Below are 16,304 nucleotides of genomic sequence, written 5' to 3'. Positions count from 1 at the left end.
TTTCGTATCATTACATAATTCCCAGGTTCAATGTCATGGCAATTACTATCTGGTAAATCAGGAATCACCAACTTCAGATTATCATTTTGACTCCTCAACTGCTTACTCATGTTAATCAAGTACTTTACAGTTACTTCATTGTTACATTTCAAATCATCCTGAGGGTTAATCATGACATGCGGTTGTCGACCAAACAAGATTTCAAAAGGAGACAGATTAAGGGGGGACCTGGGAGTGGTTCTGATGCTATACAAAACAATGGGTAAAGCTTCTGGCCACGTCAATCCTGTCTCTGTCATTACTTTACTCAATTTATTTTTAATAGTGCTGTTCACTCTTTCGACCTTCGCACTCGCCTGTGGACGGTACGGAGTGTGCAGCTTACTATCAATTCCCATCAACTTACACATTCCTTGAAAGACATCACCTGTAAAATGGGTACCCCCATCACTTTCAATGATTCTAGGGATACCATATCTACATACAAATTCCTGCACAATTTTCTTAGCTGTAAACATAGCGGTATTTGTAGCTGCTGGAAATGCTTCGACCCAATTCGAGAAAACATCTATACAGACAAGTACATATTTCAAATTTCGACATGGGGGTAATTGAATGAAGTCAATTTGTATTACCTGGAAAGGGCCGCCGGCAGGTGGGATATGGGATGGTTCTGTAGGTATTGCTTTTCCAATATTCTTTCTCAGACAGGTAAGGCATGACATTGCTCTTTTACCCGCATGAGAGGAGAATCCTGGGGCGCACCAGTATGCTCTTACCAATTTGCACATCCCCTCCTTGCCTAGATGAGTCAGCCCGTGAGCTGCTTCAGCCAGACATGGAAGGTATGCCCTGGGGGCCACCGGTTTACCATGTCCATCCGTCCAGAGCCCTGAGGACTCCTGGCCATATCCCTTTGCCTTCCAGACTGCTCTTTCCTGTGTGGAACACAAATTCTGCATCTCACACAACTTCTGTGTGTTGATGGTATTAAATACCATCAGTTGTGTGGTGTCTGTCTGTATGGGGGTAGCAGCTGCAAGCTTTGCGGCTTCGTCTGCTCGGCTGTTACCAAGGGATACTGGGTCTTGGCTATATGTATGTGCTTTACATTTGATAACAGCCACTCTGTCGGGTTCCTGTATCGCTGTTAGAAGCCTTTTTATATAAGCTGCATGCGCTATCGGTGTACCAGCCGCCGTCATGAAATTTCTGAGCCGCCATAGCGCTCCGAAATCATGGACTACCCCGAACGCGTATCTGGAATCGGTGTAGATATTGGCAGACTTACCCTTAGCCAATTCACATGCTCTGGTTAGGGCGACCAGTTCAGCAACCTGGGCTGAGTGAGGTGGGCCTAGCGGTTCCGCTTCTATGGTGTCTTGGTCATCTACGACTGCGTATCCAGTACACAAGTCTCCCGAGTCTGACTGTCTGTGACAACTACCGTCCGTGTAGAACGTGAGTTCTGCATCTTCCAGTGGATTGTCACTGATGTCAGGCCTTGCGGTAAAATTTTGGGTCAAATATTCCATACAATCATGTGTATCTTCCTTTGCATTAAATCCTCCTTCCCCATCACTCTCACCTCCCACCCTTTGTGTCTGACCAGGCACACCTGGGAGAAATGTTGCAGGGTTTAATGCACTGCATCTCCTTATGGTGATGTTTACTGGGGCCATTAATGCCAATTCCCATCTTGTAAACCTTGCAGATGAGACGTGTCTGGTTTGGGCAGAATTCAATAAGGCAGATACCGCATGCGGTGTATGGACTGTGAGGTTGTGGCCTAGCACGACATCTTCGCTTTTCGTCACTAGCAATGCTATCGCCGCAACGCTACGCAAGCATGTGGGGAGGGATCGCGCTACCGTGTCTAGCTGGGCGCTGTAGTATGCAATTGGCCTGCTGGCGTCACCGTGTTTTTGTGTTAGTACACCTGCTGCGCACCCAGCACTTTCTGTTCCGTATAGTTCAAAGGGTTTCCCATAGTCTGGCATACCTAGTGCTGGTGCCTGCGTTAGACACTGTTTGAGTCTCTCAAATGCTGTTTCGGATTCGTCTGTATGCGAAATCCGATCAGGTTTGTTTGAGGAGACCATTTCCTGCAAAGGTAGCGCCAATATGGAAAACCCTGGGATCCAATTACGGCAATACCCACACATTCCTAGAAACGTCCTGATCTGTTGTTGGGTTTGTGGCAGTGTCATGTCTCTAATGGCTTGGATTCTATCAGCGGTCAGGTGTCTCAGTCCTTGTGTTAGACAGTGTCCCAAATATTTTACCTTAGTTTGGCATAATTGTAACTTGTCTTTGGAAACCTTGTGACCTGTGTCTGAAAGATGAAACAGGAGCTGTTTCGTATCCTTCAGGGAAGCTTCCAATGAATCAGAACACAGTAGTAGATCATCCACGTACTGTATCAACACTGATCCACTCTCCGGTTGGAAAGACTGTAAACAATCATGCAAAGCCTGAGAAAATATACTTGGACTATCTATGAAACCTTGGGGTAACCGAGTCCACGTGTATTGGACTCCTCTGTATGTGAATGCAAACAAATATTGGCTGTCAGGGTGCAGAGGTACCGAAAAGAATGCGGAGCAGAGGTCAATAACAGTGAAAAATTTGGCAGTGGGAGGAATTTGCATTAGGATGACAGCTGGATTAGGCACTACGGGGAACTGACTCTCAACTATTTTGTTAATCCCCCTTAGATCCTGCACTAGCCTGTAACCCCTCCCCCCACTCTTTTTAACAGGGAAGATGGGACTATTTGCTGTGCTGGACGTTCTTACTAGAATGCCCTGTTGTAGCAAGCGCTCTATTACTGGGAAAACTCCTAACTCCACCTCTGGCTTCAGAGGATACTGTGGGATTTTTGGAGCTATCCTACCATCTTTTACTTGTACAACTACTGGAGCTACGTTTGCCATTAATCCAGTGTCCTGTCCATCTTTTGTCCAAAGTGACTCTGGTATCTGAGATGTCATCTCTTCTACTTGGGATGGATTCCTATTTGTCATAATGGAATGTGACATTAATTTTGATGGGGAGTCTAACATGTCTCGTACTTCCTGAGCGTGATTCTCAGGGATGTCCAAGAATACACCTTCAGGAGTACAATAAATGACGCAACCCATTTTACATAGTAAGTCTCTTCCCAGGAGATTAGTTGGTGCCGATGCAGCCAGCAAAAAGGAATGCTTGGTATGCAAAGGCCCTATTGTAATCTCGGCTGGTTTGCTAACAGGGTAGTGCTGGACTACTCCTGTTACTCCCATGGCTGGAATTGTCCTACCAGTGGTTCTCATGCCCACTGTCGAATTTATCACTGACTTGGCCGCCCCTGTGTCTACAAGAAAGTTTAAAGTTTTACCAGCTACATTGATTGCAATCTCTGGTTCGCTTCCAAGACTAGCAATCAACTTAACTGGGTGCAGATTACAGGTATGGCCACACCCCTATTGGGTATGCTGACCTCCCTGAATCCCGCTGGCAGCGACTACTTGTGCGGGGGTTAGCTGGGAACTACCAGAGGCATGCCAATCTCTGTTCGGGGGATATCTTTTTGTTTCCCCTGTATGTGGCTCAAAACTCCGCCTCTGTGGACCCTGCTCCCAATGTCGTGTGTCGTGTCGTTGTCTAGGGGGTTGAAAAGATCTTTGTACATTCTTTGTTCTACATTCTCGTGCAAAGTGTCCCGGTCTGTTACAAGAAAAACATGTTATTACACTTGCCTTACCCACAGGATTCGGTGGTACATACGCAGGCTGCCTTGTGGTCAGCGCCTGTATACTTACGGACATCAACTTATCACTTTGCGATTCCCTGTGCCTAGTGATGTTTCTGTCGTGATCAATAGCAGCCTCTCTCAATGTGGACACTGACAGACCTCGCCAACATGGCTGCGTGGTCTGTACCCTAGCTTTTAATGTTTCTTTCAAACCATCCATCAGTACAGATACTGCTACTTCTCGATGGTTTGGGTTGGTCTTAATGTCTTCTATACCAGTGTACTTTGCCATTTCTAATAGTGCCCGGTGAAAATATTCTGTTGCCGTTTCGGACTCCTTTTGCTTAATGGAAAATATTTTATTCCATTTTACAACGGCAGAGAAATACTCCTTTAGCTGTAAATTTATCCTTTTTACATTATCCTTGTTGTACACGTCTGTAAGCGGTACATCTTTATCCAATGCACAGTCAGCTAAAAATTGAGTTGCGTCAACATTGGAAGGTAAACAAGCTCTTAGCAGTATCTGCCAATCCTTGTTGTTGGGTTCTACAGTGTTACCTAGATCCCTGATGTATTTTTGGCTAGCAACTAAATCCTTCCTGGGGTCAGGAAATTCGGACACTATTGTTCTTAATTCCATTCTGGAAAATGGAGTGTACATGGCAATGTTCCTTATGGGAGTGGCTCCAGACACATCTGTTTTTCCATTGGGAACTGCTATTACGCTTACAGGAGCAATTCTAACAGCCTCTTCCTGTGTAGATTCTACTGCTTGTTGTGGTACAATTGTTTCAGTGTAGTGCATGGTGCCGTACTTACCCGTTGACACGACCTCACCTATCCCTCCGCTAGGGGCTTTCACTAATCTCGTGGGTGTCGCTGTGCCTACTGTGGTCTCTGCTATGGTGGCTGCAAGAGAGAGAGCTGAAATTGTTGCTGAATCGTCTTCTTGATCACACTCCTGAGGAAGGTTCAAAACAGGGTACATCTTGCACGGGTTAATACTTGCATGAGTTATTTGGTTAACATCATTAACATTTACAAGGTTACTAAGAGTTTGTGTTTTACAACCCAGTGCGTTTCTCTCCGCAATCAACTTCTCTCCTGCAATGTATGGTGGAGGAGGAGCTGTGGCTATCAGCTTCCTGACTGCCCCAGATCCTGCCGCCAGAGCCAAACCTCTCTGTATCTCACCTTCCTGGTGCCATAACTGTAAATAATCATGATGTTGAATTCGTCTCTTTGTTGATTTTACGAGACATATCCTCCTCCTTAAATTTTGTAACACTTCTGGACTAAAGCTACCTATTCTTGGGAATTTGTCCCTGTCTTGTACAGTCATTCTCTCCCATTCATCACATAAAGATTCGGTGTGACTTCCATATTTTTCACACATTACATATCGTGCCGACCCAACTGGTCGGTTCACAGAATCAACCTGAACCAGGGTTGATCGCCCCCTACCTGAGCAACTGGCCCCCATAGTCTGCAGGTGTTGCTTAGTCCTCCTTGGATTTCTGTGTCAAGGTTTTCAGCAAGCCTTTACAGACAACCAAATTACTCCACAGTAGGCCGGCGGTGGCGGTTTACCGAGTACCCCACTCACTCGCCCACCTCGACCAATACGACCTGATCACACCGACGTGGTGCTGGCGTACTCGATACAGGGCCCCTATGGAACCTTCAGTTTACTGGAACATATGAGGGTTACCCGCAGGACACTTACTCTTTCCAGTAAAGGTGGGGTTGTTAGATAGTTCCTGAGTGACCAGCGAACTTCCCTTCCAAAAATAAAAAATTACACAAATCACGTCAGAATGTACAAATAGCGTTTGTGACCACTTTACTCTAATGGTATTAGGTCAGATTACTAACTACTGCACACAATTACGTGCGGTCCAATCGTTCAGTACATAAGCACTACTTGTTATGTACTGAAAGATCAATGGAATCGATGTTTCCGGCCGCGATTCCTTCAGCAAGAGCTTGTATGGCCTATATGGGTTCTGCACCAACACCCCAGGCGTTGTGCCACTGGACTTTTATAGCGGACCTTTTAGTACCTTGTGACCTCCTGGTCTTGTTACCTTATGGTCCGCTATACTCTAATGCTCAAATATTATTTAACCAGGGATGCCTCCCTAGCCACCGTATATGTCACTTACACGTGTGTCCCTTGACGAGTACCCGGCTTTCCTTTTGGTTCCACCTTAAAGTTGTATAAACTTATGTATACAAAACCACACTCACTCAACACATGTACACTTTGTTTCTATATCTATTTCTGCGCAGAAATTGTCTTCAGTCCAACAGTGTTACCAATTAGGAGCAGGATCTGTTAAACTAAATTTCAGATTTTTCCAAAAATAGATTTGCGTTATTTACCGCTTCGCGTTATCTACCGCTGTGCGTTACTTATCGCCTTTGCGCTAATTCTCGCTTTGCGCTAATTCACCTTTTTCGTGACTTGAGCTACGTGAGCGTAACCAGACGCTACGTTGCGTAATGTACGCTGCGTGCGTCTGCCTTTGGATTGCGTACGCTAGTCTTTGTTAGCGACACGTGTACGCAATGCAAAGATCCACCGTAACACAATATATACTTTTATCAATGTAAATGATCCCTGATCATCTACCGCAATCCACACTGACTGCCTTGTCTCCTAGACAAACCGTGTGTTGTTCTATACTTTAACTATTACCTTTACTATGAAATAACAGCAAATCTCTTTTAGCACTTTCTATCAACTATAAAAATTGGCAAACAGGAATAGTGATATACGAAATTTGAAAAAGAAATGCAGATAAATGTATGCGTGCGTGTATACGCAAGACAGAAGAGAAATAAAACAGTTTTTAAAAGACACAAGCGTTTTGTTCTTACTTCCGGTTCCCGGATTCCTTCAGCACTCTTTATCTAAGCGAAGCAGACGCTTATCCCGTCAGCACTGGGAGACAACCTCCCACCCTTTGCTGGAGGGATAATGTCTGCTGATCTACCTAGTGCAGATATGAGAAGGATCGGACGAGTCCCCAATTGACAATACTAAATTCCGTTGTCGTATAAACAACCCTTTATGAAGTCTAAGAACACTGTACGCTGTTTGCTTAAGAAGTACCGTAATGGTACGCTAGTTGCGTAACGATCGCTCAGCCGTAGGCGAGACGCTCAAGCGTCACGTTCGCTCACGGCCCAGTGATCACAGGACACGTTATTGGTTATGACTAGAGTAATGATTCGCTATGGCGTAGCATACGCTCGAGACCACGAGGAGGTCACCAGCGGCGCAGACGCTCACAACGCTATACCTTAATGTTTAAACCTTATACCAATGAAATACACAGAATAACTTAATGTGAATACAGGGTGTAAGTGCAACCTTGTGTAACCTGACTAACTACAAAGCTGCTTGAGCGTCACCGACGCTCAAGTGAACACTTAACACTATAGAAAATACACAGATACTGGTTTAGGGTCCGAAGCCTATTAACTGTATTATATCTAATATATTTGAAAAAGGGGATAACAGTACAAATGATACACTACAATATAACAGAGACTTCCTAACCACAGAACTAAACAATAAATACAAAAAGACAATACTACACTGACCTAAATGCAATACAATACAATACTATCTAATACAATACAATACTAGCCTAGTCTAGGGGAGATATGAGAGAACAGAACAGAGAGAGAGAGAGAGAGAGATGAGAGAAATTGGCTCACAGAAAGACAATGATTACGGAGAGAAACTTACGCACAAAGGGTATGATCGCCTGCGCCTCGATATCCAGCTCCCGGCTATCAGCAGATAACCGTTGATGAGAGAGTGAGAGCTGGATGTGGTCGGCCTGCCTATTTATGCCCTACACACAATGCAATCTCCTGGTCCTACAATCCCATTGTCCATTGGCCGAAGGAATTCGGCCCTGCATCATAACAAAAGGTCATAGGGTGATTCATACAGGTGGGCTGTGACGATTTCCAACAGCTCAGGTGGGTGGGAAACTGGGTTTCCCGCCGCATACCTGAGTATGTGTAAATAATAGAAATGGACATAAACTTCTTATGTCCATAACTATTCGCACGAGCGATTAATACGCTCCAAACCAACACCGGAATATTACTAATTAAATACTCTTCCGATGGGTACCAAACACTGCTGTATGATTCCTGTCAGACCCTTCGTACAATACAAAGAGGGATTCCTTTAAACAGGGACCTTCTATTTTAACCAGACTTTCAGAATCTATCAAGGTGACCATGATCTACAAACTACATTAATTGTGAACATTTGTAACGAATGAGTCGCACGCTACGACTACATAAACTCTACCGTAAATACGCATACCGCGCCTGCGAGTGCACGCTATCGCGGGTATGCGCCTTCACGGGAGAGCGTACGCATGCGCAGCGCGGACCAGTGTGCGGTGCAAATATGGCAACGTCCATAGAGACATTTTTCTGACTTTGACAACACCTTCAAGCGTTCCCTGAAAACTCATCTCTTCAGACAAGCTTATCAAATTCCGGACCTACCCACATAACCTTCATTGCCTCCCTATCTAATTGCATCCACTCTGTACAGTCCACACATAACTTCACATATTTTGTCTTTCTTCAGTTTCACATCCTCCTGACCCCAGGCCAACATTGCTGAGTGACCATATCATACAGCCCATTAAGAACCTTTGCATTCTGGCAGGACCATTATGCAATAAGTAGCACCTATCCTTATATCTATGGGCCTAGGGGCTAATTCAGTACGGATCGCAAGTCGCAATTCGTACGGAATTATTGCGGGGGTGCCGCGGGCGCATGCACTGCGGGCCCTACTGCGCATGCGTCCACATTTTCTGCGGGGGGGGCGCAGAAAATGCGATCGCCTCTGCCTGTCAATCAGGCAGAGGCGGCGGTGGGCGGGAGGGGGGGCGGCAACGCTCCGTTTTCAGGGAGGAAATGGAGCGTTGCGGGGGTGGGGCAATCCGAACGGTGGGTTGTGTGTCGTAAACGGGGGCATGTCGGGGGTGCGGTCGCGGCGGCTGCGTGACATCGACAGGTAAAATGGCGCCGGGACTCCTGCGGCCACAGCTAAGATGCGCTGGCAGGAGTCAACCTTAATTTCTGCTAACAAGCAGAAATTGTGAGGCGAACACAATTTCTGCTTGTAGCGGGGGGGAGGCGGCGGTCAGCATGTGTGCAAAAGGATAGCAAATTCTGCTGATTAGCAGCATCTGCTATCCTTACTGAATTGGCCCCTTAATTCAGAGTTGTGCAGAGAGAGTTAGATTTGGGTGGGGTGTGTTTAAACTGAAATCTAAATTGCAGTGTAAAATTAAAGCAGCCAGTATTTACCCTGCACAGAAACAATATAACCCACCCACATCTAACTCTCTCTGCACATGTTACATCTGCCCCACCTGCAGTGCAAATGGTTTTGCCCAACTGCTAACAAATTTGCTGCTGCGATCAACTCTGCATTACCCCTATGTCCCTATAGTTTGTAAACTTGCAAGCAGAGTGCTCCTACCTCTAGGACTGTCTGTTATCCAGTTTTGTTCTATTACTGTTGTTCCAATTGTAAAGCACAACAGAATGTGTTGCACTATATAAGAAACTGTTAATAAATAAATAAATAAATAAATAAATAAATAAATTAGGGTTAGGCTGTAATCAGAGTTATGCTGCAATTAGGGTTAGGATTAGGCTGCGGTTAAGGTTAGGCTATGATTAGGGTTAGGGTACAGTTAGAGTTAGGCTGCAATTAGGGTTAGGATTAGGCTGCAGTTAAGGTTAGGGTACAGTTAGAGTTAGGCTGCAGTTAGGGTTAGGCTATAGTTAAGATCAGACTGTGGTTAGGGTTAGGCTGCAATAAGGATTAGGATAAGGCTGTGGTTAGGGTTAGGCTACAGATAGGGTTAGGCTGTGGTTAGGGTTAGGTTATGATTAGATTTAAGCTACAGTTTAGATTAGACTGCGGGGAGGGTTAACATGTCATCTGTGGACACTCAGAACATGTGACAATATGGTGTAGACAGCTTTCTGAATATGGTCTCTAATGTGAGCGATTAAGGACCTGAGTTAGCGACCAGTTCAGTGACATGCCCACAACACTGACATAACACGTCCATAAGATCTTTATACGTATGACTATGAACATACACCTCTCACTCACCTCCCGGGAATGGCCACTACATTTCTAATGCATCTCTGGGAGCATGGGTGTCAATTACAGCTACACCTCTGAGCGTGCACACCAATGGACACATACACAGGCAAATATTTAGCAACTTAGAAACATTGAAATGCAGGACACATCTCTGTGTATATACATAAACGTTGTATATAACTGAGCGAGCTGCACAATAGATAAAAGGGTGGTGTACATCTATAGAGCAAAGACATTTGCATTTTTATATGTTATAACTTTGCTATTTTGCCTTTGCTATCAAAACAGAACTATGGGGGGTCATTCCGAGTTGATCGCTAGCTGCATTTTTTCGCAGCGCAGCGATCAGGCTAAAAATCAGCATTTCTGCGCATGCGTATGCCCCGCAATGCGCACGCGCGACGTACGGGTACAAAGCCCGTTGTGGTTGTGCACAGGTTCTAGCGAAGTTTTCAGTCGCACTGACGGCCGCAAGAAGATTGACAGGAAGGGGGCGTTTCTGGGTGTCAACTGACTGTTTTCAGGGAGTGTTTGCAAAAACGCAGGCGTGTCTGAAAAAACGCTGGCGTGGCTGGGCGTTCGCTGGGCGGGTGTATGACGTCAAATCCGGACACAAATAGGCTGAAGTGATCGCAAGCGCTGAGTAGGTTCAGAGCTACTCAGAAACTGCACAAACTGTTTTTGTAGTGCTCGGCTGCACATGCGTTCGCACTTCTGCTAGGATAAAATACACTCCCCAGTGGGCGGCGGCATAGCGTTTGCACGGCTGCTAAAACTAGCCAGCGAGCGATCAACTCGGAATCAGGGCCTATGGTGGTCATTCCGAGTTGTTCGCTAGCTGCATTCGTTCGCTGTGCAGCGATGAGGCTAAAAAAACGGCACTTCTGCGCATGCGGCGCAATACGCACGCGCGACATACTATTACAACGAACGATGTCGTTTCACACAAGGTCTAGCGAAGCATTTCAGTCGCACTGCTGCCCGCAGAGTGATTGACATGAAGTGGGCGTTTCTGGGTGTCAACTGACCCTTTTCAGGGAGTGTTCGGAAAAATGCAGGTATGCCAGGAAAAACGCAGGCGTGGCTGGGCGAACGCTGGGCGTGTTTGTGACGTCAAAACAGGAACTGAACAGTCTGAAGTGATCACAAGCGCTTGCGGAGGTTTTAAGCTACTCTAAAACTGCACACAAAAAAAACTTTGTAGCCGCTCGGCGATTCTTTCATTCACACTTCTGCTAAAGCTAAAATACACTCCCAGTGGGCGGCAGCATAGCGTTTGCACGGCTGCTAAAAACTGCTAGCGAGCGAACAACTCGGAATGACCCCCAATATGTCCCTGATTCAGAGATAACACAATGTCAGACGCAGTATGGCGATGAGCTGCCACAGCACATGCATCTGAGTTGCACAGCGCATGTGTCGCAATGGTCTTATGACAGTGGTCGCAGTGACTGACAGTCTGGGAGCATTTATGAGCAGTAATGGAGGCGTGTCTTTACCATTTCAGGGGCGTGTCAGAGAATTCAGCGGCGATCCCGTACACAGATAAAACCACTACAGCATCTTACTTCCGACCACCATGCATCGCCACCATATGGTTACTCAGAAGAACAAAAATGAACCTGTTTGTCTTCGATGGTTGCGTCTAAGTACAAGCGGATCTGCAACGCCTCCATTGTATGTTTTAATAAAAATCCCTGTGGCTGTGACATTTGCATATTTTGCACAATCGCTGGGTACTGAATCACAGCTGTGACAGCATTTGCGTACCGACCCTATGGCCCTATGTACTAACAGTGTGTCAATTTGCTTAAAGCATTGCAATCATATGTGAGTATAACTTGAGCTAATTAGTAGATTGATTAAAGTCATTTGCTAAATAGTTGCAGTTGCTGGTAATAGCAGCACTTTGTAAATTAATAATTGCTTAAGATTATCTGTGACAACAAACATCATCGTTATCATAGTTACACACATAGGGGGAGATTCAATTGTTTGAAAAGTCAGTGGGTGTCTGTTTTTTCTTTTCTAATAGACAGGAAAAAACAGACACCCAACCGACTTTTCAAACATTTGAATTCCCCCCATATTGTTTATTTTACAGTAGGTCTACTTTAAAAAAAAAAAAAAAGCTTACAGTTATGAGAAGTTCCATGGCATCTGGTGTCAGACATGTGTAGTTCCTCAGGAAGTCCAGCTTGTGTCGCAACGTGTCGGTCTTCACATTTTCCTCCTCACCTTGTTCCATCATCTGAAACATCATCGCACCTACCAGGAGGTAGACAAACAACCCGACATATAACAGGGTAGCTTTTAACACCCGGGAAAGCATTTTGTAGTTCCTTCTCACAGACTGTGTTTACTACAGCCGGTCTCCCATTGTGAGTGGCGCTCAATCCCAAGGGAAGAATCTACGTTCTTTCCCAGGCTAAGGAAGGAAGGCTAAGGTTGAAGGACCTGCCCTTCCCATGGGGTGTCCGGATTATGAGAGAGAATGACTTGGAGGGTTAGGGAGGAGCCTGCAGTTTTTCACTCTCAAACTTTGTACTTTGAATTCGAGCAGTTTGCATTTCCTGCAAGCAAATATCAACAGGACAGCTCACTAACTACATGTGTTTAACCAGCAAGTGCCAAATACAATAGCTGTTTTATTATACTTACAGTATAGGGCGTATCTGCTTTTATTGTTCCCTAGCAATGCATAAGACACCATCTAACTGTGCCGTTTTATTATGTCTGTATTTACAGAAGAAATTAACTTTCATTAAACAGGTCTATTATGTCAGTGCTTCAAGTTTACTATTAATAAAGCCCAGCCAATGTAGAAGCAGTGGAAAAGCAAGTCCACTAAGCTACTGTGTACATTGTATTTAGCTGATGTAATGAGACATGCAGGTGAATGTTTTATATTCATTATCCTTATCATCTAAGTGTTTTATATTACATATATTTATTATGCACCACTGTATGGAAAAGCTTGGTAAAATTACATGTTTACTTTATCCATACCTCCCAACATGACCCCCTCCAGCAGGGACAGAATGCTCTGTTTCTGGACTTCCCTCTTAATGTATGATTGCTATCACCTGTGTAGAACTAGTTAATTGAGGAGAAAGGTGTTTCAGCACAGGTGATGGCGTTCTTAAATTAAGAGGGAAGCCTAGGAGCAGAGCATTCTGTCCCTCCTGGCATACCTCCCAACTGTCCCGATTTTGGAGGGACAGTCCCGTTTTTTACGGTCTGTCCCACCCGCGGGTCGCAGTGTCCCACGGTTAGGGGGCAGTTGGGAGATCTCACCCGGTCACTCACTGCTCTGATGAGAGCAGCGGAATAGATGCTGTGAGCATGCGCAGTGTCGATTCACAGCAGAGAGGGACAGGGGGCGTGCCCAGCAGCTCTCTGAGCGCTGTTCATACTCCCATAATACCGAAAACAGGGGCATGGCTTGCGATTGCGGCAATGCCACACCCATTTCCAATAGACCACGCCCCCTAATTTCTGGCGAAAGTGTCCCTCCTTGCTGCGCTGCAATGTTGGGAGGTATGCCTCCTGGAGAGGGTCATGTTGGGAGGTATGCCTCCTGGAGAGGGTCATGTTGGGAGGTATGCCTCCTGGAGAGGGTCATGTTGGGAGGTTGGGAGGTATGCCTCCTGGAGAGGGTCATGGGTCATGTTGGGTCATGTTGGGAGGTATGCCTCCTGGAGAGGGTCATGTTGGGAGGTATGCATTATCCCAAAGTGAAAACACCTGAACACAATCATCTCAGCCAGTTATTTAAACATGACATTTGATTTGTCTCTACATTTGAATGTATAATTAATGTTTTCATGTGGAACTTAAAGCAAAGTTTAAAGATATAGGGGTCTATTTACTAAGCCTTGGATGGAGATAAAATGGATGGAGATAAAGTACCAACCAACCAGCTCCTAACTGTCATTTTTCAAACACAGCCTGTAACTTGACAGTTAAGAGATGATTGGCTGGTACTTTATCTCCATCCACTTTGTCTCGGTCCAAGGCTTAGTAAATAGACCACATAGGGGCCTATTTACCAAATAATATATTTGCGGGATATCCCTTGCAATTACCTGCAAATATAAAGTATTCCCTGACTGTAACATAGGAAACAGGAAATATAGGGATTCCGGATGATGGGGGTAATTCCAAGTTGATCGCAGCAGGAATTTATTTAGCAATTGGGCAAAACCATGTGCACTGCAGGGGAGGCAGATATAACATGTGCAGAAAGAGTTAGATTTTTTGTGTGTGTACAGCATGTCAGCATATCTGTATGCTCTCCTCAATATATGTATATAGTATCTGTTTGCCTCACGTCGAGCCCCTGCCCCTACCTGTGGGTGTGTTTGCCCTTACACGTGGGTGCCTGTGCCCCTACCCATGTGTGCATCTGCCCTTACCTGTAGGTGCCTCCGCTGCTACCCGTATGCCTATGCCCCTACCCATGTCTGCCTCTATCCTAAACCATGGGTACCTCTCCCACTACCCGTGGGTGCCTCTGCCCTTACATGTGGGTGCCTCTGTCCTTACCCATGTGTGCCTCTGTGTAAATTGCTCCAGTCACTCTAGAGTTATGCCGAAAACTATAGATTTTTATATGTCACCCCCTTCCCGTCTCCACCCCTAGGAGTGCTAGTTTTGTCCTACCCCCACAGTATTTTTTCCCTTATTGTAAGTCATATTTGTACCAAGGGGGTCAGTCCGAGTTGTTCGCTCGCAAGCCGATTTTAGCAGATTTGCTCATGCTAAGCCGCCGCCTACTGGGAGTGAATCTTAGCTTCTTAAAATTGCAAACGACGTATTCGCAATATTGCGATTACACACCTCGTAGCAGTTTCTGAGTAGCTCCAGACTTACTCGGCATCTGCGATCAGTTCAGTGCTTGTCGTTCCTGGTTTGACGTCACAAACACACCCAGCGTTCGCCCAGACACTCCCCCGTTTCTCCGGCCACTCCTGCGTTTTTTCCGGAAACTGTAGCGTTTTTTCCCACACGCCCATAAAACGGCCTGTTTCCGCCCAGTAACACCCACTTCCTGTCAATCACATTACGATCACCAGAACGATGAAAAAGCCGTGAGTAAAATTCCTAACTGCATAGCAAATTTACTTGGCGCAGTCGCAGTGCGAACATTGCGCATGCGCACTAAGCGGAAAATCGCGGCGATGTGAAGATTTTTACCGAGCGAACAACTCGGAATGACCACCCAAGTGTGGTGTAAATTGTTCCAGGCATTCCAGAGTTATGCTGGAACATACACACATACTTACATACGAATATATATATATCTATATAATATACACACACACGCTTATACTAGCAAACAATTATATTACACGCTCAATGTAGGGCATCCGCACCGTCATCATGACCACATGCAATACCTAGAATGTATTGTATGTGACCCTGATGACAGGGGGGCTGCCCAGAAATATTGATGGTGGAATATACTTGTTTAAATGCTGTTTGTTGGAGATATTCAGATGCACACATTCACGCTAAGGTTCATTTTGTTTGGAGCCAATTAACCTACCAGTATATTTTTGGATTGTGGGAGGAAACTGGAGCACCCGGAGGCAACCCACGCAAGTACGGGGAGAATATACAAACTCCACACAGTTAGGTAATGGGTTAGATTCCCACCACGCCCCTAAGTGCTGTGAGGCAGTAATGCTAACCATTACACCACCCGTGCTGCCCATGGTATGTACCTTTTCCCCATTATCTGTTACCCAGCTTTCCCTCCACCCTGATGTGCATCACCCCTGTCAATCTGTTTCATCCTGTGTCCATGGAGCTCAAACTAATCCCCTATAGATCCTGCAGCCACATCCTCTCCCCCCAAAATATACGAGGCAGCTACGATTCTGCAACCTGCACCCCACTCCAGGAATACACAACCATCTCCCGCCTCTTACAGCGCACACCAGGCATTCTCCCCGGCCACTCACAGCCTGGTGATGTGACACCCTTCTCTCTCACATTCAATTAGAATCAGCAGTAGCCAGCAAGTAACAGGTCTGATACCTCACGTCCGTCTGGAGGATATCAGACGCGCTGCTGCACCTTCTTGGAGCTGCTGCTTTCAGTGCCCTCGGCTGTATCAAGTCCAGGCGCAGGAGAGGACAGGCGGTACCTATTGTATGTCACCCGACACGGAGGAGGTGCCGTTGAGTCACATGGTAGATGCGGGAAAGCCTTTCACTGTCCCTGCCAGCGCGCTACCGTGCCATAATCCACCAGTGCTGCGGCCAGGGGAAGGGGTTACCGGAGAGAGAGGACGAGGGTCGTCTAGGATGCTGCAGTAGAGCCTAAAGCTCCATCAGCCCCAATGTTAATCTGGTCCTGGTGAAGTCCTATTGTGAGTGAAATAAC

General features: G+C 45.9%; 1 protein-coding gene across 3 annotated transcripts in view; it reads right to left on the bottom strand.

Annotated features, from left to right (window-relative positions):
• Positions 1-16,304, bottom strand: part of LOC134980534 (potassium channel subfamily K member 16-like) — a 63,081-nt gene that overhangs the window by 34,352 nt on the left and 12,425 nt on the right. For 2 of the 3 annotated variants that reach the window (XM_063947388.1, XM_063947390.1), the window contains one exon: positions 12,049-12,179. In XM_063947388.1, coding sequence (XP_063803458.1) covers positions 12,049-12,179 — 131 coding nt within the window. Of the gene's footprint in view, positions 1-12,048; positions 12,409-16,304 lie in introns of those variants that run through there. The other variant, XM_063947389.1, reaches the window with a different exon arrangement.

This window comes from Pseudophryne corroboree, chromosome 12 (assembly GCF_028390025.1).
Source record: "Pseudophryne corroboree isolate aPseCor3 chromosome 12, aPseCor3.hap2, whole genome shotgun sequence".
NCBI classification, from domain to species: Eukaryota; Metazoa; Chordata; class Amphibia; order Anura; family Myobatrachidae; genus Pseudophryne; species Pseudophryne corroboree.
This window is presented reverse-complemented; position numbering and strand designations above follow the sequence as displayed.